Raw genomic sequence first — 24,896 nt, 5'->3', positions numbered from 1 at the left:
CTACTGTCTCTTCATGGGTCTAGGCTTTGCCTTTTCTTGTTGGCCATTCTAAGGAGACACAGTGCAGCTTCACCTCAAATGTTAAACACTGTAGCTCAATTTCTGTCAGTGGCTGCTGCTGTTTCATTCACAAGCAAGCTTGCAGATTTGTCATGATTTTTAGCCTTTATAGTTCAATACATTGACCATAATTTTCCTTCCTTGCCTTTTTAGTGACAGCCCACTTGTGTACTTGACAGCTGCTCTATCAGCTTTATCATAAAAACACACACAAATGATATTTTTTACTGAGAGAGCAGAAACTTGCCCACAGCAAAAAAAAAAAATTGTACAGCAATGTCATTCTTGCATGTAAGAGGTACAAACATAGTGAAGGCTGTTCTTTTAAGCATATGCAAATTCATGCAAAGCAAATTAAAGTTACCAGTATGTTGTTGTTAAGGAACATCTTAATAATCTGTCCATGCTAATGAACCATAAACCCCTCCACTTAACTTATTTCATGTAATAAATTACTGTATCTGCACATGCTGTCAATAACAAGTACATATTTATTTGGAGAGGTTTCACTGTAAGAGTCCATAAGGACACACAGTCTGCTTTAAACAGTGAAACTGCTATAGGCAATGCATGTACTATAACATGCTAACCCTGTAACAAGCTGTGCTAGATAATCAGCTCACAGATGATGGTGAGGTAGTGAGCCTTAAGTGTCAGCTGCCTTTTACCCCCAGGAAGATTCCTGGCACTCATTCCTGTTAGAGGTTGAACCGAGCCCAGGGCCATAGTTACACCTGGAAGGATTACGTGAATCGAAAAATTCGATGACCTCATCAGGAATTGAACCCGCAACCTTCCAGCTATTAGCATAGTGCCTCAACCATGCTACCGCATGCATACCATGACAATATATGACTGTGTTTATATACTATACAAACCATCAAAGGTAAGATTAACATACAGTAAAATAAATTGCTGCTGTTCTCAGATTTACCTTCTTATGGCAGAATACCCAAACATGTCTTCAGAAAACATTGCATCAGCATCAATAATAACAGAATGTTCAGAATGGAAACCACCATCTAGAAGTGATATCAGATCTTCTGGAACGTAGGAATCTGGTGCATCATCTGCATCATCTCCTTCTTCATCATCACGACTCAGAAGGTTGTTTACTGCCAGATTAACATCAAGGTTGGTCCGCTACAAGAGCAAATTCAAGTTATTTCATTCTTTGAAAACTTAACTCATCACTACCTTCAATGGCACTGTCCTTAACACCAGAACTGTCCCATGGAAGTGAAATCAATAACATTAATTGCACATTACAGGACTTATTCTATTTGTACATAGTTTTATGACTTCCAAAATTACAATCATAATTATGATTATACCACCACCACCGCCATCACCACCACACCGATGATGATGATGATGACGACGACGATGACTGACAAGCACAAGTACCTCTAGAGAAGTTAACAGTTACTCAAGTTTCAAGAAATTCACTTGATTTTATGGAACCCAAAGGTTCACAATAGACTGTCAATGAACTCCACACCAAGCCAGATGAATGCAGTTCGCATCATTCTCCCTTAACATTATCCTCCATCTATGCCTATCTATGCCTATATCTCCCAAATGATCTCTTTGCCTCAGATGTTCTGACACTGCAGTTGTTATACTCCACCACTTTAGAAAAGTACAACTTGACTTAAGTTCAGTTTTGATATTTCTGCCCTTACATGCTATCTGGAAGAGCAAAATTGAAATTACTACAAATTCATGATACCTTAAAAGTGGGAAGGTTCAAAGTAAATTTATCCACATGCTACACATAATACAGTGAGCAGAATGAGGAAAAAAAAGTCCAGATCTTCGAATTATATGGAGGTCAATGTATAAAATGGATGTCAGCCAGTTTCATGTTTCTTGCAATCAAGAAATGGATTACAAACCACATTTCACATGTGGCAGGCTTCTCGATTTTCTTGAACATTGTAAACACACAGAATGGATGAGTATATATGGTGCAATTGTCTGCAAATGGCATCTGAGCTTTCCCAGTTGTCCAACAAACTCTGCAAGCATGCAGACCATCATGACCACAGCGCTGCAGCAGCAATATTTGCAAAGGGAACTTATTTTGTGGATATGCCTTGTAGATCTTCGTTGCAGAGATATTTGAAACACCAGCATTTTGATGTTACTACAATTCTTGTGTGGCTACACCATGTGGAAGTGGGAAATGTTGCCAATCTCATCACCCTACACTTTTTGTCACTGAAGATGGAAGTATATGCTGCCCCTGTATTGGCAGCAACACTGCCTATATTCACACAGTGTAACCACTCAACAACTGAATTAATATCGTTATGTTGTATTTTAGTGTCCTGTTGTACTGATCTTCGTCCATGATATGAAGCAATGTCCGTCTTTTAGTGCACTCAATTTTGTTACTTCACGACATGTTTCGGCACTGTAGTGCCAAAACATGTTGTGAAGTAACAAGTAAAATTGAGTGCACTAAAAGACGGACACTGCTTACATATCATGGATTAATTAATATCACCAGTCAATCACCATGCAAGCCTAAAATCAGTAATTTCACTGTATTTATGTGAAATATAAAATTGGAAATGTAAAAAGATGATGATGAAAGAGATTATTTAATAAATTCTAATACTTCCATAAATCACTGTTTATTTTAGACAATTTGGCATACAATGATATGCCAGAACATGATTTTGTATTCCTGTAAAGTTACCTGCAGTTCCCTAATGATGAGATTTCTACTCTTCCCTTGCAACACAACCTGTGCCTGTGATACCAGTTCCTCAGGCACATATGGGGCAGGCACAATAGGTCGTGCTCCTCCACCAGCCCCTCCTGCACCAGCCCCTGCTCCCATAATTACTCCAGGAGCACCACGACCTCCTGCTGTTCCTCCAGCTCCACCAGCAGTAACACGTAAGGATGCATTTGAACGCATAATGCGAGCGCGGGTCCTTGTAAGCTGGCGACCGCTTGAGCCTGAACCTGCACCACCAGTGCTGCCAACCTTGCTGTTATTGATGTTGCTGCTACAAACAAGTATATTACTACTGAAGGTTACGAAAATAGTAGTGCAGTAAATTTCTTAATGCTTATACACTTCAGTATTTTTGTTAAACAGATCTGGTCCAACTGTGTACATAAAACAGGAATTGATTCTTCAAAGGCAATCACAATATTAGACTGTGAAAAGTATTTAGTATTTTACTATTATGTACTAAAACTAAGTACAATAATGAGTGACATTGCTTCAAAAGAAAGTTGCTGAAATGATTAAAAGTAAAAATACTGCTAACGTATTTGACTCACAGAAGAATCTTATATGTAAAGAGTTTTAAAGTATAGGACAGAGTTGCATGAATGACAGTTTGCAGGAACTCCTATCAAAACAAATATATAATTTTATAAGATTGCATCTTATTTGTGTTCTTGTGAAGTCAGAAGGTTAACAATCACACAAACCTACATTACAATTTTTTTTGTTCTCCCATAAAGTTAAGTCATAAAGTTAATAGTCATACATTTAAAAAACTCTGTTTTTTTATTTTTCTCTCATTATTATTAGCCTGGAACTACAAGAATTGATTATATTCTACATTGTCAGCTGTTGATACCATTTTGAAGGTCATCCATACATCTTTCTTTCACAAAATCAACATGGCTTCTTTAATCCATTTTAGCTGGGTTTAATTACTCAGCTTTAATTTTCACACCTATCACTAGTGTCTTCAATGATCCTGTAGTAACTTATGTAAAGTAGTTCCTATATAACTTTGGATTTCCTTCTGATGATGGCCACTAGTGACCAAAACATGTAAAGGAGAAACAATTTTATTTAATTAATTATTAAAACAATTGCATTTGTTGATGGAATTCTGCTTTTTCATATATTAATACAGTGTAATGGTTAATATATCCTCTATAAATATATTCAAGCATTTTATTCAATTTATGGACTTCCCCCACTTGCATTTTAAATACTTTATATATATACATATATGAATGGGAACAAATTTCTTACCTTTTACTGGGATCAGTTTTGCTAAGGTCAAGTCGATCTATGATAATGGAGAATGACACTCTACAAACACGCCCATCCTCTAAAAGCAGAGCAAAGTGACTTGGACCAACCACAATACGCTTCACGGCTACTTTGAGATTGCTCAGAGCAGCTGGAGTGGCAGACCCAAAACGATTCAATTTCTCAGACACCTCTTTGAGCCTAGAAAATAATATAAATATAACCTTCAGATTTTTTTCATTAATGCTGAATTTTACTCCCAAATGAAATAAATCTCAATAATAAAATTCAGCAACAAAACACTCATCCAAATCCCATGAAATATTTTTACCAAGAATTTGGTATTTCTTGCTCCTTTCTATTACTGAACACACCACGAAGTAGGCATATCAGTGACATACACATAAAGCTCTACACATTCTTGATCTTTGAAATAATGGAGATGAGTAGCAAGATTCAAGCTGCTACCAATTTACTTTAGGGTAAAGAGCTCCCTAATGAGACCAGTTGGGGGTGGAATATTGGAGAATAAGAAACCTCCCCATATCAGGAATCAACACTACAGCCACTTGTTACTCCAGCCCATATAATATCTGAGGATGTAAGACTGGTAGTCTTACATCTTTATTCAGTGTGGTATATTTACTGTTGATTAGCTCTGTCAACAACCAAGTTGTGTCGGCATAGAGATTTTTACCAGTGTCATACACTGATCTTTAGAATGATGAACTGCTTTTGGGAAATTATGGGCTTATGGGATGTGATGCCATGTAGTTTCACAGACAGATCCCAGTATATCAGGGGTACCTGTTGCCTTCACATTCAGGCTACAAGTCTTCTACACTGAAGATGAAGGCAGGAGGCAATGTGAGAGACAGGTACCAGTGTTTCAGACATATTTCAGGTTGAGTTCTGTGTAAAGAAGAGGATGTGGCAGACTTATACAGACCAACACTGAATTCACTCTTAGCGTAAAAAAAAAAAAAAAAAAACTTTACAATACTCTGCATACTTGATCCCCTTGAGCATACTCTCAGACAGCCACACACACAGATTACAGGCATTCCATGGATTCTGGTTACTCAGGATGTGACACAAGTTGGTGCACAAATAAACACATTAAGCAAGTCAAAGCAGAACAAATACAAGACAAAGGTACATTAAATTTTTACATCTATGAGAAATTTCTTGTAAATACACCACATAAGTGTTACAAATCCAGACTAATGGTTTTCACAGTTTTCCTCACTCCCTCCAGGCAAATACCATGATAGTTCCTAATTTAGGCCCAGGACTACTTGAAATCCTTTCTAATTCATCAGTCACCCCACCATCCAATGCTATAGTCTCAATATTGAAACATTCCACAAAAAAAATATGGTTCCATACATAAAAAAAGCTTCTATTAATTATGCAAGGTTTACAGGTTCATTAATGGAGATGGTGTGTGACAAAATGACTCCTTTAAATGTTTAATGAAATTGTTTTATGCTAGCAGAGAGACTTCTGATTTTAACATGAACTTCTTATGCAATTTAATTCTTGCAAACTATAACATATCATATCAGAATATCATACGTGTGTGACTTTATCACAACTCTGGGTCTCCCATTTGTAAGACATGATTCAAACACTGGCCTGCATTCCCATTTAACCCATAAGGTACTTAGTTAGTTATTAGAGAGGGTGGGTTTCCCCATGCACTTAGACCTGTAGTGGTCCATTGTGCTTCCCTCTATGATTTCTACCAGCCTCTATATACTGCCAGTATTGGTGCTTACCATCAGTCCTGCCCAGCCAGCGAGACCGGCTCTACTGGCTGAGAGGTATCTATAATGCTTCCCCCACCTACCGGAGGTATTAGTGACTGCTGTCGGGTGGCAAATGTCAGCAATTTTGCTCAGTGACCTCCTTTGGAGGTATGAGGTTCTTTTACGTGCCGTAAAGCTACGACACGGGACCCACAGCTTAAAGCCCCTCCCGAGGACTTGTTCCCTGAATTTTTCCGCCCTTAAAAATTCGATGACCTCCGCCAGTTATTTGAACCCGCGTACTGCGACTCATGAGGTGGAAACGTTACCTCTAGACTACGGAGGCTGCTAACCCATAAGGTAAGTTTGTGAGTAATGTTCTTTGCCTTACACAGTTAAAAGCCTTGGTAAGATCACAGAATAATCCTGCATAATGAATTTTGCTATTTAAGACTTCCAATACTTCAGTGTATGTTCAGGTGTAGCTTTTTCACTGATCAGATTCTGCCTAAGAGCATACTGCTCACTGACCAAAATGGTGTCGCAGTTTGAAAAGCATATTACTCATTTGTAAATAATGTTCTCAAATGTTTCAGAGAACACCAATAATACAGAAATTGGCCTGTAATTTGAAATACACTTGTATCCCTTCTTATGTAGGGGTTTTAGAGCTGATGACTTTGGTCTGATTGTAAAAATTTCCTGTTTCCATCACATAATTAAACTGGTTAGCTGAATGGCATGCATTCTAATTAAGCGCAAGCAAATTTTCATTATGATGAAAGATATTTCCATCATTTCCAAATAAGTCCTTATTTCTGGATATCTAGATGATCTTATAAATTTCATTTGCAATCATATGCACAGATATTATACCCAGAAATTTATTCTGGATTTATTTTTTTGTACAGCAACAAATTGCTGTTTTTACCAGTGAATGGAATATTATCAGCAACTAAATGACTAAATTTGAACTCACCAGCAATTAAATGAGACATTATATTCTCTATTATTTAAGTTGACTGAAGTAACACCATGTGTAGGTCATCCTCTACCAGTTCCTCTTTTTTCTACATTCCAAGTGGTTCTTATTTTATTAGATTCCATAATTTGTCACTTGGCTTCTACAAGCTTAATAACATTGGTCAAGATCTTGCAGACTGGTTGTAGTCAAATTTCATTCATGGATTATTGCTAACTCTACTATACATGTAAAAGTTCCTTTTCAGGTTTGCATCAACCCCTGATGGCATTAAACAACCATTTGCTTCTGACATTACTTATTTTAGAGCAAAATCTGCTTCAAAGATGTGAATATCAAAGAGGTGAGGATAGTTTTGTTTGCAGATGATATAAATATTTTAGTAACACCTGAAAAGGGACATATTCTGCAGCAAAAGATAAATAAAGTCATGAATGAGTTATATGGATGGTTCAATGCAAATAATCTTATACTGAATACTGAGAAAACAATAGCGATGGCATTTCATAATAGACAAGAAAGAGATGTGATGAAACCTCAAATCAAATTTGGCAAAATGGAGATCTCCTATAAATGTGAAACGAAATTTCTAGGTATACATGTTGGCGAGCATATGGAGTGGAAAGCACATATGATGTTCTTAAGCTCAAAACTTCATAAAGTCTGTTACATGATAAAATCCCTTAGGGATGTAACAAGCCAACAGGTTATAAGGAGTATTTACTTTGCTCACTTCCATGCTTATTTGAAGGATGATTTAATTTTCTGGGGTAGCGACCCAAAAAGTAAAATTATATTTAAATTGCATAAACGAATTGTTAGAATAATTAGTGGTGTGAGTAGATTAGCATCATGTAGACAACTTTTTAAGGATTTAAACTTACTTCCACTACCTTGTATATATATATTTGGAATAGTATGCCATGTTAAATGACATTTAGAAAAGTTAGAACAAAATAACATAGTTCATAATCACAATACATGCCAGAAGTTAAATCTCCATGCTCAGTTTTGCAGAACAAATGCCTATAAGAAAGGAGTACTGAACATGGGAATAAAATTATACAATAAAATACCAAATAAAATTAGGGAGATAGAAAAAATGAGAGAGTTTAAAAAAGTAATGAGGTCACATTTGGTACAACATACATTTTATTCTGTAGAGGAATATATGTTATATATGTAGTTAAATATTATATATAGTATTGTTGACTTTTATACAAATAATGTGACTTGTTCTATATCTGGAGACTGTATTGTAAAATGTGGATTTCTGGAACCAATAAAATATGAATATGAATGAACATGAATAATATGTTACAAAAATAGCTAAATTTCCTTTCAAAATCTGCTCTACAGTATGGAGATTAACACTTCTCATTTTTTTAATGCTAGTGGGGTGGGACTAAGTCCCTTGTACTGCAGCCACTTCTGGCCTATTGTACCAGCCCCAGATGATAGGTGAGGGTGATTGTGAAGCAATTGGTGGAATGAAGATTGGCAGGGGAAACTGAAGTACTCGGAGAAAACCTGCCCCAGTGCCACATTGTCCACCGCAAATCCCACTTGACCAGACCCGGGATCAAACCCAGGGTGCCGCGGTGGGAAGCCAGCAACTAACCGCTTGAGCTATGGCGTGGCCAATACTCCTCATTACTAGAGCACAAACACAACTAGCATTTAAACTGTTTGACAGTATCTTCACTTATTAATCTAGTATTACATTTAAGCAAATGCAAGTTATAGTTTGTCTCTTCACTATTAACCAAAATTCCTTGGTTGCCATAATCTGACAAATCACTCATTATTATCTTAACATGATCAGAATGATGTGTACTGTGACCTATGAAAATGCTGTTATTAATTTGCCTAAATTGTTTTCGATTCTCAATGGAAAATTAGCTATGAATGTTTGAATGTGGGTTTATAACAGTTAATGTAGGTGTGCTTTTTGGCTACATTCAGAGAGACATTCAATATTAAAAACTCCACAAGTAATAAATTCACTGTATGGCTTTACTAGTACACTGTGTAGTTAAATTAGGAAACCCACAGGGAAATTATACACTGACAGAATGATGAACTTAAACCATTTTTAGCAAGACCTGCTTGCTCTCTACTTCCTGCTGATTTCTTGCTTGGCTTACTCTTCAGACCTGAAGATAATGAAAGTACGTCTCTAAAAAACATTGCTGATCTACTACCAGGCTACACACTTTTACATCCCAGAAGACAGAACTCTTCTATTTTTTACTATTTGTACAGAAAAACATTCAAAATCTTGTTTCCAACAAAGGAATAAGATGTGGGCAGATGATTGGTCTCTTCCATCTCCCTTCTCTCATCACACATACAATCTTCAGTCTTAGTGCAGTCTCCAAGGGAAGCCACTTTTTAAATCTGGATGAATTAATGCCTACTGGTAATACTAAGTATTTTAATTAAAACACAAATGCAGGAATTAGTAGTAATGTGGGTGCAAGTACATGCTCACATACAGTGCTGGGAAGAGTGGCAGAGGCACTGGAGGTGGAAGAAGATAGAAGATCAAGAATAACCTGTTCTCTTTTCTGTCTCTCTTCTCTCTCCTTGTCCATTATTGTTAAAACCTTTTTTTTTGAACAGTCTACTGTACTTCTACAGCCTGACCACATTTGAACTTCAAATTACTTTGTGTCATACCAAAAATACTAGATACTCATCAATAAAACGTTAATGCAAGAGTTGGTAACATTGTAGCTGCAACAGGGGATGCAAATAGTGTCAAAAAAAAGTAGTATCAGGTAATGGAAGGTAGGTGGAACATGTGGGGATCAGCCTCCATTTCTCCATATTTTCCATACACTTGTCTAAAGTTACATGTCTGTTCTTATCTCCACAGTATCCTAACCTGTTACCAAGTTCTGGGTATATAAACGGTTATATACATGAATCAAACTTCCATAAGATAATCATCCAGTAGTTTTATCCAAAAGGAAAAGTAAATATAATTATACACACAACGGGCCTATACAAGACCAAATTGAACAACATACATGTATCATAAATCGTCCATAGCTCTATATGAAGCTGTAAATAGATTAATGCACGAGGGTATTGCCTGTTCATTTATTGCATAACACTGAACGAAACGTCGCCAATTATACACTCCTACACAAACCTAAATCAAACTTTGCAGTTTTATTACTAAAAGGATTGAAATTTGGGCAAGTTTCCTCAATTCTGCTGTGCTTTTGAATGTTCTAGAATAAACCTTCTGGCAAGTTAACTCACTATGTGGTATAATTACTCCGATGGCATGCCGATATCAATATTACTATTATGAAAGTATTTTTTGGGATGGTTCAAATGCAGTTAGCTTCTCTGCCTTCCTTATATGCAAGAATTCAATCCCGATTATAGAAATCGGCCATGAATCATATAAGAGTCTCAATCATGATTCTTGATGCTGCCCTACGCCAGTCCATAAAAAATGTTTTACCTGTCATTGAGTTGCTCTTCTGTGCCTGGAAGCGGATGCACTACAAAATGTATCGACGACATCTCAGTTCTTGTATTACAGAATAAAAGCTGACTCAAAAGGGCACATATCTCTCACAATCAATTTCATAACGACCTATAACTATTCCATCGCCATATTTTGTAGACAACAACGAGCTTGTAACGTGCTGCATTCTATGATGAACCGGAGGAAACACGGAGCAAAGCAAGTTCACACATAGGCGCATGGTCGTAGGGGTCATATGAACTCACTTTTTTTTTGGAGGGGTGTTGTAATCGGTTGCAATGCCCTATTTTGCAGTCTTAGCGACCCAAGTTTTTCTTGTATATATGTGTCAGTTTATAGTATAAGTATGTGTGGAGGGAAATGAACCATCAGTTGATCGAAGTTTGGTATTGTACACTTATGTAAATGAGAAAGGAACAGTGATGCTTTAAGATCTTTGCAAAAAGTAAAAAATTGCTTGCTTGGATTTGAGTTTGCTGTAAAAATGCATGAAGCTTGTTGTGTTTGAAAAGGATCCGTTTTATTCTTATTTTAATATTGTCAGGCAGTGGGCTCTAATTGTTATATGTTTTGTTACATTCAGGATTTGGTATGGAGACAGCAGAAGGACATGAGGAATCAGAATCTTCAAAATTAGTCAGTGACAGAGGGTTAGAGAGGAATGGAGAAACCATATCAGTCTTTTCAGGTTCTCCAACTTCTGAACTAAAATCCTCATGGGAAAGAGAGGGAGTAAAAAGAAACAGAGGACCCAGAGTACGGAGACGACGAAATGTCCGCAGTCATTCATTACCATCTTGGCAGCTGAACAAATACTCTGCTGGTGAAATCCGGCGCATACGTGAGCGTCTGCTAAGAACACAGAGACACCCTGAGCCTGGACCAGTTAGGCATTTCACTCGTACACAGAAACTTGCACTAACTTCTCTTGCTCTTGTTGATTTCATCAGTTTCTGCTCCATGTCCATTATGGCACCATTCTTCCCAAAAGAGGTGTGTCATGTATGAAGATTTTATTTTTGTGTCTTTCTTCATACTTTGTATTGCTATGTATATTTTACCAAATCAAAGTAGTGCTTTTTAGACAGAATAGTTTGAATAATAGGTCCCTAGTAATATCAGTTACCCGGTACACAAAATAGAAGAACTAAAATCACTTACAAACAATGTTGTAGAGGATTTTTAGGTGTTAATGTATTTCCTGTGGGATAATTATTGAGGGTATGAGTGTTAACTTCGTAAAACTTATCTTCAACTTCATAAAATATACACAGAAGTTTCATGTTGTAAGCATACTTGTGATATTGTTGCTCTCCGTACACAATATGCATTGATTTTGGAACATAACATTAAAGAAATTAATTATTGTGTTACAAAGAGAAGTGAGATTAATCCAAATCATTTGATGGGCTACAATCACAAATGTGCATCTTTTATCATCATAGCATGGCTTGTCCTCAGGTTGTGGATGAAGGATATGGCCTCCAGATATGGAGGGTAGCTGCAGGTATATTGAATAAACAGTCATGGACAGGCAGCAAGGGGTAGTCCTCCAGCTTGGGGGGTTGGGTATGGAGCTAACAACTCCTGACCTTAAAAAATTATTTTGTTATGAAATGTTACATAGGGCCTCAGAAAAACTGGATAAGAAGGATCTTCATAACTCGTAATCTTTGCCAGGTATAATTATAATGATCAAGGAGAATGTGATGGGCAGGGAATGTAGTACGCTTGGGGACAACTAGGAATACATACAGAATTTTGGTGGGAAAGTTAGAAGGAAAGAGACTAAGAAGACCTAGGTGTAAGTGGGAAGATAATATTAAGCTGGATCTTAAAGAAATAGGATGGCATGGTATGGACTGGATTTGTCTGGCTCAGGATAGGGACTGCTGGAAGGTTATTGTGAACATAGTAATGGAACTTCAGGTTCCATAAAAATGTTAGGAATTACTGAGTGACTGGTGGCTTCCCAAGAAGTACTAACCTCCACGGCATTAGTTTGCTGGTTACAAATGCAGACATTTCTCTAACCTTAAACCTTATGATAAGCCCTGTTCATTGTGTGTAATTGTCTCCCAAGTACACATTTATGAACAGCAGAACATTTCAAAATCTCTCTGCTTCCATTGCTGTAATTAGTATTCATCGATGCTGTTAATTAATTCCATTTTGAACAACAAAATATAATTAACACTATCAAATGCCTTATGAAGATTGCAGAAAATACCCCAATTAATAATTTACTATTTAATGCTGTTAAGATATTATTAATTAAGTGATAAGACGCGCAGTCTGTCAACAATGCTTGCCTAGAGCCAAACTGTTCATTAACAAGACTATGATTATCCTTAATATGTTGATATAATCTATTATAGAGTACTTTTTCAAAAATCTTAGAGAGAGATGTGAGGAGCAAAATAGGTCTATCATTAGATGTGTAATTTTTGTCTCCTCTTTTAATTATAGGTCTTATTTCCAAAAATTTTAATCTTGTTGGAAAGCTGCCTGTAATCAACATTCTATTTCATATAAAAAGAAACATGCCTTAGATTTACGAAAAAAGTCCCAATTATCCTGTATTCTATTTAGGGGATGAGAATTACATGAAATTTAACTAGTTCAGTGAAAATTCCCTGTATGTTTTTCAGTATTTTGCAGAAATAATACAAAATTCTGTTAATTTTTGTTATGGGCAGTCACATTTCTTCAGCTTAAAGGGTGGTATAGTGATGTTCTTGGGTTTAGGCTGGAGATTACCAACTGTTGTGACTGTGATTTTTCATGGTTTTCTTTTGTATCTCCAGAGGAATGTCATATTATGACTTCCACCTCCTACATCCTTATCTACTCATCATTCATTTCCTATATCATTCAGTATTATATAACTCAAGGAATTGAAGCAGCGTTGTTAAACAACCTAATCAACCAAAATTACTGGAAGCAGATGCAGATTGACAACAAAAATCGAAAGTTACGATCAAGTGGATAACATTCTTTGTATTCAAGAGATCCTGGAATGAAATCTTAGCCCAAAGAGCAATTATCCTGACAGTTGTTTTTGTTGTTTTTCTCAGTCCCTTAGGGAAATGGGATAGTGCCTTAAGTTAGGTCATGACTGTTTCCTTCCACATTGTTTCCAGTTCATTATTCAGTAATCATCCCTACCATTCAGTGCTGTATAGTCTAAGCTACTGAGAGCAATGTTAAATAAACCCTAAATAAATATACAAGTAAAGTAAAGATGGAGTTGCAACCAGAACTTTATAAAGTATGTCTTCTTTCAATACAAATTTCCTATGCAACTCTTGTGTTGTTAATGTTATATTTAAGTAATGTAACAACAGAATACAATTCAAGTGATTCAGCAGGCTGAGATTGTGAACAGATGGTCATTGAATGAAGTCCAACTCGAGTAAGTTTTTTTTTATTTCTTATAATTGCATTTATATTATATCAGCAGCATTCAGGGAAGAACTTACCACTTTTATGTACAGAGTCCAACTATGTTAAATGTGTCACATGAGATTTTCTCTGTCACCATGATCATGTTAACTACAGGGTAATTTTTTTTTATAAATTTGATGCATTCATGGCTATGCACTTCACAGGGACCAGAGTGCATGCGCGTATTGCTGATGACTCAGCATGCCAATGACATTTGTAATGAAGGGAAGATCCTACCTTTGTTCACAGATCACAGGAGGCATTGAAAATCCTGGCCCTCTACACATAAACATCATTTCACAATTAATTATTTCTTTAAAAACAAGTACAATAATCCTTGCACTTACAGCACACCAGACACCAGCTTTCATTGGATGGCTTCAGCAATTGTGTTACCATTCTTGCACTAGACTCTGACACTCCAGTCTCCTGAGTTAGGCATTTCATTGATTTTCTAGGTGTATGTTCAAGTCTAGCTCCTATGTCATCTAACTTCTACTCAGTAAGCACTCGGCATTTATGTTTTTTTTTCTTGTCTCTTATGAGTCCTGCTGTTCTAAGTTTATTCACCAAATTGTGAATTGTTTGTCTTCTGGGAACTCTTTCATCATGAAATTTACATTTAAATTTTTTCACGCAACTTTCAAGCAGATCTGTATCTCATGTAGGTGTCATACCGAAATACACATTGCTCTAAAGTACAGCGAACCACATCATACCACACCGCTGACTTTGTTAACTGGGAAGAAATGGCTCATGGCGCTGATAACTGCTGCCTACTGTTGACACACCATAAACAAATTCCCATACATGAACAATACCATGTAGAGGTATACAGTTATTTTCATTCATTCATTCCAAATGTTATCAGAATGCTGTCACCGGCAATATTCGCATGTACTCCACACAAGCAGTGATCCAGTCCTCATGAAGCACAGAGCTGTGAACTTTTATTAAGTTAAAAAAAAAAAAAAAGACCCTGTGTTATCATGTCTTCACATCAAATTTGTAAGTTCTTCCCTAAATGTCTTGTACAGCAGATAAGATTTATCTTACAGTGTAAGGGAGGGAATTTTAATATTTGTGTTTTTATTTGCAGGCTTCACAAAAGGGAGTGTCAGAGATTGTATCTGGTCTTGTCTTCAGTTTCTATGCACTAGTTATGTTTGTTTCATCGCCTTTATTTGGAAAAATTGTAAGAGGTGCTAAAAATAATTTAAAAGTAATAAATGATTGATTGATATTAAAATTTAATTACAAATGTAAATTTAATTTCAGTGCCCTATTCTGACTTTTACAGCTTCCTCGTGTTGGGGCTAAGTTCCTTTTAATGTCAGGCATGTTTGTGGCTGGTAGTTGCAACTTCTTATTTGGGTGAGTACAGAACAATTTTGCTAAAAGTTTCCCAGTAACAACAGCAGTAATTTTGTTATAATGAAAATACTCCTCCAACATAAACACACCCACATTACCACCCAAACCATTTTTTTGTAAAATGTTCACAATGCCCCCCCCCCCAGCGATTCTAACTTTAAATTATCCTTTTTTTTTAGTTTTGAAATTCAATACATGTGTGTCTATTTTTATTTTTTATATTTAATGTGCGGTATATTATTAAGTCAAATTATGTCAGCATCTGTATATTTCCCATGTATCACCTGACAGTGGTCTGTCTGGGCAAAAACATGCTGTGCTGGAGAAACCTCTCCATTCTTATTTGTCAACACCAAAAGCAGGATGCAGCACTACAAGATTGAAGATGTACATCCATCATTTAATTGCAATATTTATTTTCAGCAAATGAAGGTGAAGTTCATGGCGCTCCTTTCCAAATGCATTATTTGCAACTTTACATAAAAATTCTGCTTTCTGTTTGCTGCACTGCTTGCTCAGCTTACTCTTTGACCCTGAACATGAAGGCAGTATATTCCTCAGAAATGCCAGTAAACTATTACCAGAGTACGCAGCTTCACATCCCGGATTATACTTTTCATTGTCTCCATCAATTTCCCAGTAGAAATGTGTAACCACTGTTTCAAGAGCTATTTATGATATTCTTTTGTCCTATAGGATGTTGGCATACATAGAGAATTTCCCAACCTTTACGACCTATTGCTTCGTGGTCCGTGGGATGGAAGCACTAGGAGCAAGTGCATATGCCACAGCTAGTTACGTATTTGTGGTTGATATCTTCCCTGATAACATTGGATCTGTTCTTGTAAGCATAAGGATGCATTATCATAATATGTTTGTGTAGTCTGGTGTGTGGGAATGTACATTGTACTCCTGGTAGTAGTTTGACTTCCTTCCACCCTTATATGCAGTCAGATAGTGACAACAATTTTTCGCAGATTAGTTTATGGCTGAATACCTTAAAAAATACAGAACTAACATAAGTTGTAGAAAACATAAATGATATATTTTGTGGTAACTATCTCATCATCTAAAAGCTACTGTTGATTTTTCTGTTTACAGGGAATTCTTGAGACTTTTGTTGGCTTAGGAATGAGTATAGGACCTGCACTTGGTGGAATTCTGTACTCAGTAAGTTGAGCATAGTATAATTTTTTTTTTTCATTATATCAACAAAGATTACTTCTGCATTCTCTCATAGTAAGCACGTAGATTGTTTTGATGTCATGTTCTTTGAAGCCTACTTATGAAGTATGTTATGTGTATATGTATGAAAGGAACACTTCTAAATAACATCCACATGCACATGAGTGAGTAGATGGGCATGTGCATGTGGATGTTTCCCCAGTTCTAGTACCTTCTTATTACACTAGAAACCTTCCAGCTTCTTCACTATAAGCACATTTTATTATATAATGAGATTTTGTTTTTTGCCAAAGCATTTGTTTATCAGAATTCATGTTTTTTTTTTTTTTTTGCTCTTTCACTAACCCAGGGAAAGGCTTTTTCTTCTATTTCAGTTGTAAATACAATTCATCCTGTACAGACACTTCCAATATTTAAGTTACTTTTCCTGAATGATATGGAGTAACATACTAACATTTCCTTAAATGTCACTGTAGCAAGGTGAGTCCTCAGGTTGTGGATATATGGAATAGCTTCCAGATACTAAGTGTATCTGTGGATATGTTGGGTTGGGTGAATGGTGAGCAGGCCCTTGCTATAAAACTAGCATGTTATGCCTCCTCAGTGAGCACAGTGATAAACCTTCAGATTCCATCTTGAAAAGCAGAGTCTCTTGACTATTTGAGCCTCTGTTAACTTCTCAAGAAAGTTATTTAAATTCTAGACAGTAGGAGTTATTATTTCCGTACACTTGAATGTTTCCTCACATGCATTAGAAGTTATTCTTGTGGTTTATTCAGTAGATATGCTGACTTTGACATTTTGAAAGGGAATGTAACTCTGTCGCTTCCAGCCAGTGAGGTTAAATGTTGAATCATTCTGGAACATATGTTCCTAAAATATAACACTATTTAATTTATAGGTGAACCATATAAGTGAAAATATATGAATGCTTAGATTTTTAGGAATACCACTTTGGTAAAAAATATTGACACAAATTTTTGGGGTGAGAAAATACAGAATTACAAAATTTACTGACAATATAATTTCCAAACTGGTCATGTAAATTATTTTCATTGTTTTTACAAGCCATAAAGTATTAGAATGCCCTTGATGTACATTGCTTTTCTTGGAAATCAGACAGCCCTATTATTTTGATTTCCAAAGCTGTCTTCTATGCAGTTGATTTATTTGTATGTAAGATGAGGTAACCTCATTGTTAATGATTTTCTGTCAGTTCTAATGCTGAAGAGATAGTCTGTGTTGTAATAATATATTTTGTATCGAGTGACTATAGATGGGGTTTGGTTTGGTAATTGGATTTACTGAGCATTTACAGATTGTAACTACAAGTAACTATAGCGCTTTCACTAAGTCACACTCAGCAGCTCGCTACAGCACGTAAGTCTTCTCAGTCTGCTGTGTCTTCACCAGGGGATGCCCCTTTGCTCACAGGCTGGCATCCATCTCTTATACCAACCTCATACCCTTCTTACTACATCTCAAGACTCTCTCCTAATGCCAACTGGCCCTTGTTATGAAGCCTCAGCACAGATAGCACAGAGAACACCACTTCCTACAGCTCTTTTGTTGTGTGCATGTCTGTTGTGGCCATCTAGCAATGTCCATTATTTACAGAGTCATTAGTTAGCAATGGCTATTGTACAGCTGCTTATTTCATGGTCGTTGTCTAGCAGTGGGTCTACATATCACTCTATGTTCATCTGTTCACCATAGAAGTGGCCTTCATATAGTTGCTACTTTCATTGCTGCAGTACAATTATAAAGTTACAGTACTGTGGAATCTTGAAACTTTCTAATTTAAATAACATAGAACAGTGCTTATCAACCCAAACTATATTACAGATGATAAAGCTTCTGAATTCTCTATCATGGACTGTTAAAATTATATAGATTTAAGGGAAGTGAGGGTAAGGGTGTGCATTTCACAGTTTTTCAACTGGGCTCAGCATATGTTACACAATAAATGAATTTAAAATACATGCCAAGTTTTATCTGTCTGTTGCCTACAAATATCAGATGTAAAAATTGATGGGAAACGTACGTACTCTTCGCAGTAGTTCTTTGAACAAAGTTTCCAAATGTGCACTCATGGACACCTGGGTAGATACCAGTTCACATGCATCAAATTCTGCAGTGGTCACACAGGAAGTTGTCACCTCCTTCCCAATTGGAACTAACCTAATGCCACCATTCCAGACAGCTTCCGCACTCGACCCAGTCATCCTCAAATGTCTCTCCTCCTGCTGAACAAGCAGCTGATGAAAACATGGAAGTAGATGGCATGGGAAGGATCCGTTTTCACCCTGCACCATTTTGTTGACCTAGACCTCCTGATTTTTCTTTTTTTCTGTGCTGCTTCCAATCCTCTCAATTACTGCTGTTCCCTTCCATTTTGCTTGCTTTCAATTTTTCTTTATTTTCTCTTGCATTGTCTGCCTTTCACAGAAGTTTTTGTCAGTGGGTTTATTGCTTTAATGCTAGTGTGGATAGTACTTTCTGGAAGTAGCTATATTGTCAGGTGGTTGTGGAGAGGCAGATATAGATGTATCAGGACCATCGACACAAAGGGAAGATTCACCATCTGAGTGCCTGTCTTTGGTCCCTCCCAAATCCTTATCAAGCATCTTACCTTTGCCAGTGACCTCAGATGGTTCAAAATCTTCACCACATATGACATTTGGCCTGTAAGCGTAAATTGCAGTAGCTGCAAAGGTGTGTTCTGTCTTGTCAGTTGTTGCTGCATGCAGCCTCTTGGCAGCCACCCTCATGTGCACTCTTGGCCACTTCTGACATATTTCATGAAATCATCCCTAAGTGGCAGCACACTTCAGATCCACAGCTTTTCAGTATGAGGTTATGGACTACATGACTCACACTTTGCACTGTCTGATAGCATTCTTTCTTGTAATACTGTATGTTTCAGTGTTAAAGCTAATCTAATACTCAGAATATAACAAAGGAAACTGAAAGAATTTAAATTTACCTTATACATCCACACAGACTCTTTACAATGATGATGGCATAGTTCTTCATGACAGCAAACCAGCTGTGAATCACTATGCATTGAAACTCTTTTGTCTTGAGCTGCCAGCAGCTGAAAAACTGCCCTGAACACTCCTAGCCTCCCTGACCCTATATTAAATTTTTAAATAAACATAGTTTTTGTGTTACATATGTACACTTTGCAGAGAGACCCTGTGAGGCAAGATGTTGATTGTAAATAGAATCTCATTTTCCCAGCTCTTTTAAAAAAGAAGATACCTTTGGTAGAAAACATTCTTCAGACCAGTAAAAGATTGCTGCTGACTGGTGCCAATGCATGGACCACTGGTTGGGAAACACTGACTTAAAAGACATACATGGCAAAGCCCTAAGCGTTTGTTACCGTGGTTCTTACTGGTTATTGTGCTTACTGAATTTTTAAGGAAAGTGATACACACTTACTTTGTTAACACTCATGTAAAAGCTTTCACTCCAGAAAATATAATTAGTAAAACTGAGAAGAATTGTGTCTTGTGGGACATAGTGCCATATAATCCATTGAAAATCAACCAACATTTTGGAGTAAAATTCAGATTGTGCTCTTTTGAGTTAGTTTTGTAGGTGGTCACCAGCCTTTTGAAAGAGCTGGAGACAGTAGTCTCCATCTCAAGGTATTCTGAATCTTCACTGCCATGAAATCCTCAGAGATCTAGGGGTGCGGAAACTGAGACTTTAAATGAATATCTGCACTATAATTTCCTCCCTTCACATGGGACTATCAACAGACAGATCACAGTTATGAAACTCAAAGAATTTTTGTATATAGTAGGAATTATATTTGATTGATATTAACCAAAATTAAATTTGCTTGACAGCTTTCAGTATAGGCTTCCGATACCATATCGAAAGCTTTTTAGTAGCTTGGAAGATGGAATATATATACATGACCTCTTTGTGCATTCATGTGCACAGAATACATATAAATTAAGCACATGTCAGAAGTGAATCTGAATACATTTTTGATCTCCCAATAAAGATAAGTATGAGGAGCGTTCCGTATATAATGCCTCATACTTTTTTTTAAAGAAAACTACAACAGATACAGAAAGCATAATAATGCAGTTAAATAGAGCAAGATTTCAGCTATTTACAGTTATTTTTCCACATAATCACCACCATTCGTTATGCGCTTTTGCCAGCGATGAACAAGAGCCTGTATGCCACGCCTGTAAAAGTCTGTGCCAGCAGAGGCTAGCCACTTTCTTACAGCTGCAATGACAGCATCATTGTCTGGAAAATGTTGCCCACGTAGTCCATCTTTCATAGGCCCAAAGAGATGGAAGTCTGAAGGTGCTAAACTGGGGCTATAAGGTGGATGTGGTAGGACAGTCCAGCCAAACTTTGCAATGTGCGCGGTGGTTGGTAAACTGGTATGGGGTCTAGTGTTGTCATGTTGAAAGCGAAATGTTGTCTGCTTCTCTGGCCTGACTCAGGAAATGCGGGCTTTCAGCTTAGTCATCGTCATCTTGTAGAATTCAGAATTGACAGTCTCACCAGGCTCCAGGAAATCCATGAAAATCACACCCCACCTATCCCAAAAGACCGTGCACATCACTTTCCCTGCCAATGGCTGTGTCTTGAACTTCTTTTTTCTTGGGGAATCCAGATGTCGCCACTCCATGGACTGTCTTTTGGATTCCGGCTCATAGTGGTGACACCATGTCTCATCTCCGATGACGATGCTGTCCAGAAACTTGTCACCTTCAGCCTCAAACTGGTGCAACAGGTCCTGACAAACTTCAATTCGATGAGTTTTGTGGTTCTGTGTAAGCATCCGTGGGACCCACCTGGAACAAACTTTGCAATAATCCAGCTTCCCCAACATCATTTCCAATGCATTACAGCTGATATTAAGCCGTGCACACAGTTCCCTGGTCATTATCTGCCGATCTGTACGGATGAGGCGCTTTTCATTGTGAGGAGTGGCATCTGAGCAGGGACGCCCAGGGCATGGCTTGTCATGCACTTCACTTTCGCCTCTGTTGAAACACACTACCCACCGCCTCACTGTGCTGACATCCACTGTATTGCCTCCGTACACCTTTAGCAAGTGTTGATGGATGTCAATAGGTACAATTTGTTCAGCAGTGAGAAATTCAATAACACATCTCTGGTTCATACGCACTTCTATATCAGACACCATTTTGGTAGACTGCTCTGCTGTCACTATCTGTCGCACAACAACCAAAGTAACAGTACATTGGCGGGAAGGGTTTATCTGGCTGAAGAAATTCACCTTTTTGCAGAAGACCTGTCCTCTTCTTATGACTGCTTAATAGTAGTGGCTAATAAAATATCCTAGCAGACAGTCATCATGACTATGCACCCAAAAGGTCTCTTGAATTTGCTGTATTGCTTTCTGGAGTGTTGTAGTGTTTGTAGGTCTTGTCACATTCATGTTTTCATTAGCACTGCAGATGTGTTTCATATGTTTTTGTGTACAGTTCTGGTCTGTCTTCATGTTTGCAGTTAGTTGTCACATCCATGTAGCATGGAATATGTCAGGTCTCATAATTTCATTCAAGCATGACAAAAATTCATTTCTGGAATTTACTGTTCATGTTTTGTACTTAATGGATCCCAGCACACAAATGCTGTGTCAAAGCTGACAATATGATCTGAACCCATGTCATGATTGAATGCTAGGATGTATTCAGTATTTCTTTTACTGTTTCAAATGGAATTTGATAGTGAAACTGATTTAAGTTGTGCATTTAAAGAGACTGGGTGTTGGTGTATAGTTCATAGTCTTGCTAAGAGCAGGGTGAATTGAATGGATTGTATGTGTAATAACGTTAATCAGTCTCAAAAAAGAATCTGAGATGTAAAGTTCAAGACAAAATTCTTTCAGTTTTAGTTCTAGTGACAGAGTCTCGCTGTTGGATGTGAAATTTAATTTTTATGATAAATGTTATACATTTAGGGAATACAAAGGAAAACTACTGTAGGGGGATAGTTTTTGTTCATTTTCAAAATTGAAAATAGGCAAAAAACCAGTGGTATGCTGTAGTAGAGTATATAACTTGTAACATTAATACAGCATGTATAAGATGAATAATCCATGAAACATTTAATGTATAAAGTGAGTTTTATCACTGGCTGTTGGATTGTATACATTGCTCTCTGGTCTGGTTTGTAAAGTGTTGTGTATTAGAAGCATCCTTTCTTTCAGTCAGTAATGATGTGCTAATTATTAATGTTTATGCTGTAGCTACATTACATTCCTTGTACCAGTTCACCTTTCAAGCTTACCTTTTCTAGGTAGGAGGGTTTGGACTACCCTTCTACACACTTGGGATCCTCATGGTAATCATCGTGCCCATCAACTTCTGTTTATTACCACCAGGCGATGGTGAGTTAATCTCTATTACCCTTTTAATCTTCCCTCACCTGTGAAAGACATTATAATATTTTGTAACAGGCTTGGTTTGTTTTATTTATTTATATATGATTCTGTATTTCAGCATCCCGTTGCAATTGTTCAAATTAGCGCCCATTGTTTATCTTCCGTCAAAATTGCAACACTTTTACATTCTACATTTTTACATTTTAACACGAATTAAAACAGTGTAGCAGTTTTTAACAGTTTTAGAAAAATATCTGTAACATAAAAACACCTGAAGATGGCCGAAACATGTAGTGTTGAAGTGTAGAATGTAAAAGTGTTGCAATTTTGATAGAAGATAAACAATGGATGGTAATTATTTATATATATATATATACAGTAAAACTTGGTTATAGCAACATCGGTTTCTGCGACACCTTGTCTATTGCGTCAATATTCAATGGTACGAACTAATTCCTCATAAAGCAACTGTTTTTATACCTTGCTTAGTACGACATGCACAAATGCATCAACCTCGTATGTAACGTCATTTTCATTCCTCAATTTCTCTGATATGGACATTGAACGTAATTTAGAAAGTGTGTATTGGGCAAGTAACAGGAAACAGATGAAGATAACTGATTACTGTACTCGTATCTAGGTACAGTAAGGCACAACAATTGATGTAATCTACTGTAATTTGGTGAGTAGTCCTACCTTTAATATACAGTATTAGTGCGGTGTGTATTGTCAGTGAAAAGCGCTGTAATATGTCTTTGATATTACACATTTGGGCAATTCCACGTTAATGTTACGTTAATCTGTACTTAACTACGTATTTCACTAAAAAATGCAACATTTTAACTCGGTTTTTGGTAGATTTTTACGTGACTAACATAAGGCTACTGTGGAAGTGCCCATTTCAGTTACGACGACATTCGTTTATATTCGACACTATTTTTAGGTCCCTTTGATGACGTTATAACCAAGTTATACTGTATATATATATTTATTTATTTACCAGACTATGAGGCAGTTTTCAGACTGTAGTCTGCATGCTGCTGGGAACAGGTTTTAGAAGAAGTTATATTCTTTTTACATGCACCATTGGAGGGAAATAATTACCTTTCTCTTTAGAAACTTTAATGACAGTGATTTTTACTAAATCAAGAATATGATAAAGAACTACTAAACAGCTTGCAAATTATGGTATTAATCCTAAGAAAACAGAATTATGTTGAAAGGTGATGTGAAGGTATTTGATAACTGTATTGGTATCATACAAAATTTCCAGATTTGGGACATGTTGAGTGTTTTACTTGATCTCTTGAGGGAATTCCAGGCAATGTTTGTGCATCTGCAGTGGGGAACAGCTTCACATCTATTATACTTCATGTGTAGTAATATTTCCTAATTCAAAGTAGGAGAATCCACCATATGCCTAGACCAGGGTACTCAAATTTGTTACTTTCTGAATTACTACTTATTAGTTTATGTTTCATGCTTATGAATAAACAACAGATGCAAAATATACTGTGTAATATTCTGCACTACTTAAGGATCTAATACTTGGAAGCAACTCTTTCATTTTTATTTCCATATTGCAATTCTATTTCTCCCAGTTAATACATAGTTATAAAATGGATCTTGTTATTTTTAGGAAAAAATAGTTTGTTTGATAAACATTGTGAGCTTCTCCAATTTTAATATCATGGTCTGAGACTGAACTGTCTTATAAGAACATTGTTAAGTATATGGCAGATACTTTAACGCTTCATTTAGTCGTAATTCTTATTTATACCAGCTATGAAATTGTACACATAAGTTTGGATCATGTATTTCTGCTGCTGGTGAACTAAATTTCCACTTGCAGATTGTTCACTTTCTTACCCACAGTTATGCATTGAATTTTACTGAATATTTTAGGTTAATATAGTTTTATTATGTTTTATTTGTTGGTTTGAGTCACACTACACTAGTCCTGATTGAAGGAGTTCCATCTATTGAAAAAAAAAGCATCATTATGAAGATTTCTTTTCATGAGGCTTTCTTTAAAAACATTTTATGTCTGATTTTTTCATTAATAGTATTTACATATTTCCCAACAAAAAGAAAACTGTCCTGTATTTAAATACCACATAAGCCTAATCATGAGGGATTTATGGTGCACAATGTAGTACAAGGGTGGGTTTTCTGTGTCACTT

General features: G+C 36.6%; 2 protein-coding genes and 1 long non-coding RNA gene across 12 annotated transcripts in view; 1 reads left to right on the top strand and 2 right to left on the bottom strand.

Moving 5' to 3' along the window:
- LOC111875645 (E3 ubiquitin-protein ligase UBR5) overlaps window positions 1-10,473 on the bottom strand; it is a 103,759-nt gene extending 93,286 nt beyond the window's left edge. For 6 of the 7 annotated variants that reach the window (XM_023872043.2, XM_033750154.1, XM_033750150.1 and 3 more), the window contains exons 1-4: window positions 10,290-10,473; window positions 4,076-4,276; window positions 2,768-3,083; window positions 995-1,203 (exon numbers count right to left, since the gene is read on the bottom strand). In XM_023872043.2, the coding sequence (XP_023727811.1) occupies window positions 995-1,203; window positions 2,768-3,083; window positions 4,076-4,276; window positions 10,290-10,351 (788 nt within the window). In that variant the 5' untranslated portion in view covers window positions 10,352-10,473. The remainder of the gene's footprint in view (window positions 1-994; window positions 1,204-2,767; window positions 3,084-4,075; window positions 4,277-10,289) is intronic. The other variant, XM_033750151.1, reaches the window with a different exon arrangement.
- A 40-nt stretch (window positions 10,474-10,513) lies between these two features.
- The window catches only part of LOC111875637 (MFS-type transporter SLC18B1), a 32,755-nt gene continuing 18,372 nt past the window's right edge, over window positions 10,514-24,896 (top strand). Inside the window, exons 1-7 of one of the 3 annotated variants that reach the window (XM_023872030.2) lie at window positions 10,514-10,698; window positions 10,900-11,309; window positions 14,863-14,958; window positions 15,064-15,137; window positions 15,834-15,981; window positions 16,239-16,307; window positions 22,629-22,719. In XM_023872030.2, coding sequence (XP_023727798.1) covers window positions 10,677-10,698; window positions 10,900-11,309; window positions 14,863-14,958; window positions 15,064-15,137; window positions 15,834-15,981; window positions 16,239-16,307; window positions 22,629-22,719 — 910 coding nt within the window. In that variant the 5' untranslated portion in view covers window positions 10,514-10,676. Of the gene's footprint in view, window positions 10,718-10,899; window positions 11,310-14,862; window positions 14,959-15,063; window positions 15,138-15,833; window positions 15,982-16,238; window positions 16,308-22,628; window positions 22,720-24,896 lie in introns of all 3 variants that reach the window. The other 2 variants (XM_023872031.2, XM_033750149.1) reach the window with 2 other exon arrangements.
- Window positions 17,319-24,896, bottom strand: part of LOC111875638 — a 30,424-nt gene continuing 22,846 nt past the window's right edge. For both annotated transcript variants that reach the window (XR_004512635.1, XR_002844762.2), the window contains exons 3-4: window positions 22,620-22,757; window positions 17,319-18,565 (exon numbers count right to left, since the gene is read on the bottom strand). This is a non-coding gene — a long non-coding RNA (uncharacterized LOC111875638). The remainder of the gene's footprint in view (window positions 18,566-22,619; window positions 22,758-24,896) is intronic.

Source organism: Cryptotermes secundus, unplaced genomic scaffold (genome assembly GCF_002891405.2).
Source record: "Cryptotermes secundus unplaced genomic scaffold, Csec_1.0 scaffold297, whole genome shotgun sequence".
Taxonomy (NCBI): Eukaryota; Metazoa; Arthropoda; class Insecta; order Blattodea; family Kalotermitidae; genus Cryptotermes; species Cryptotermes secundus.
The sequence above is the reverse complement of the archived record's forward strand: the minus strand, read 5'-3'. Positions and strand labels throughout refer to the sequence as shown.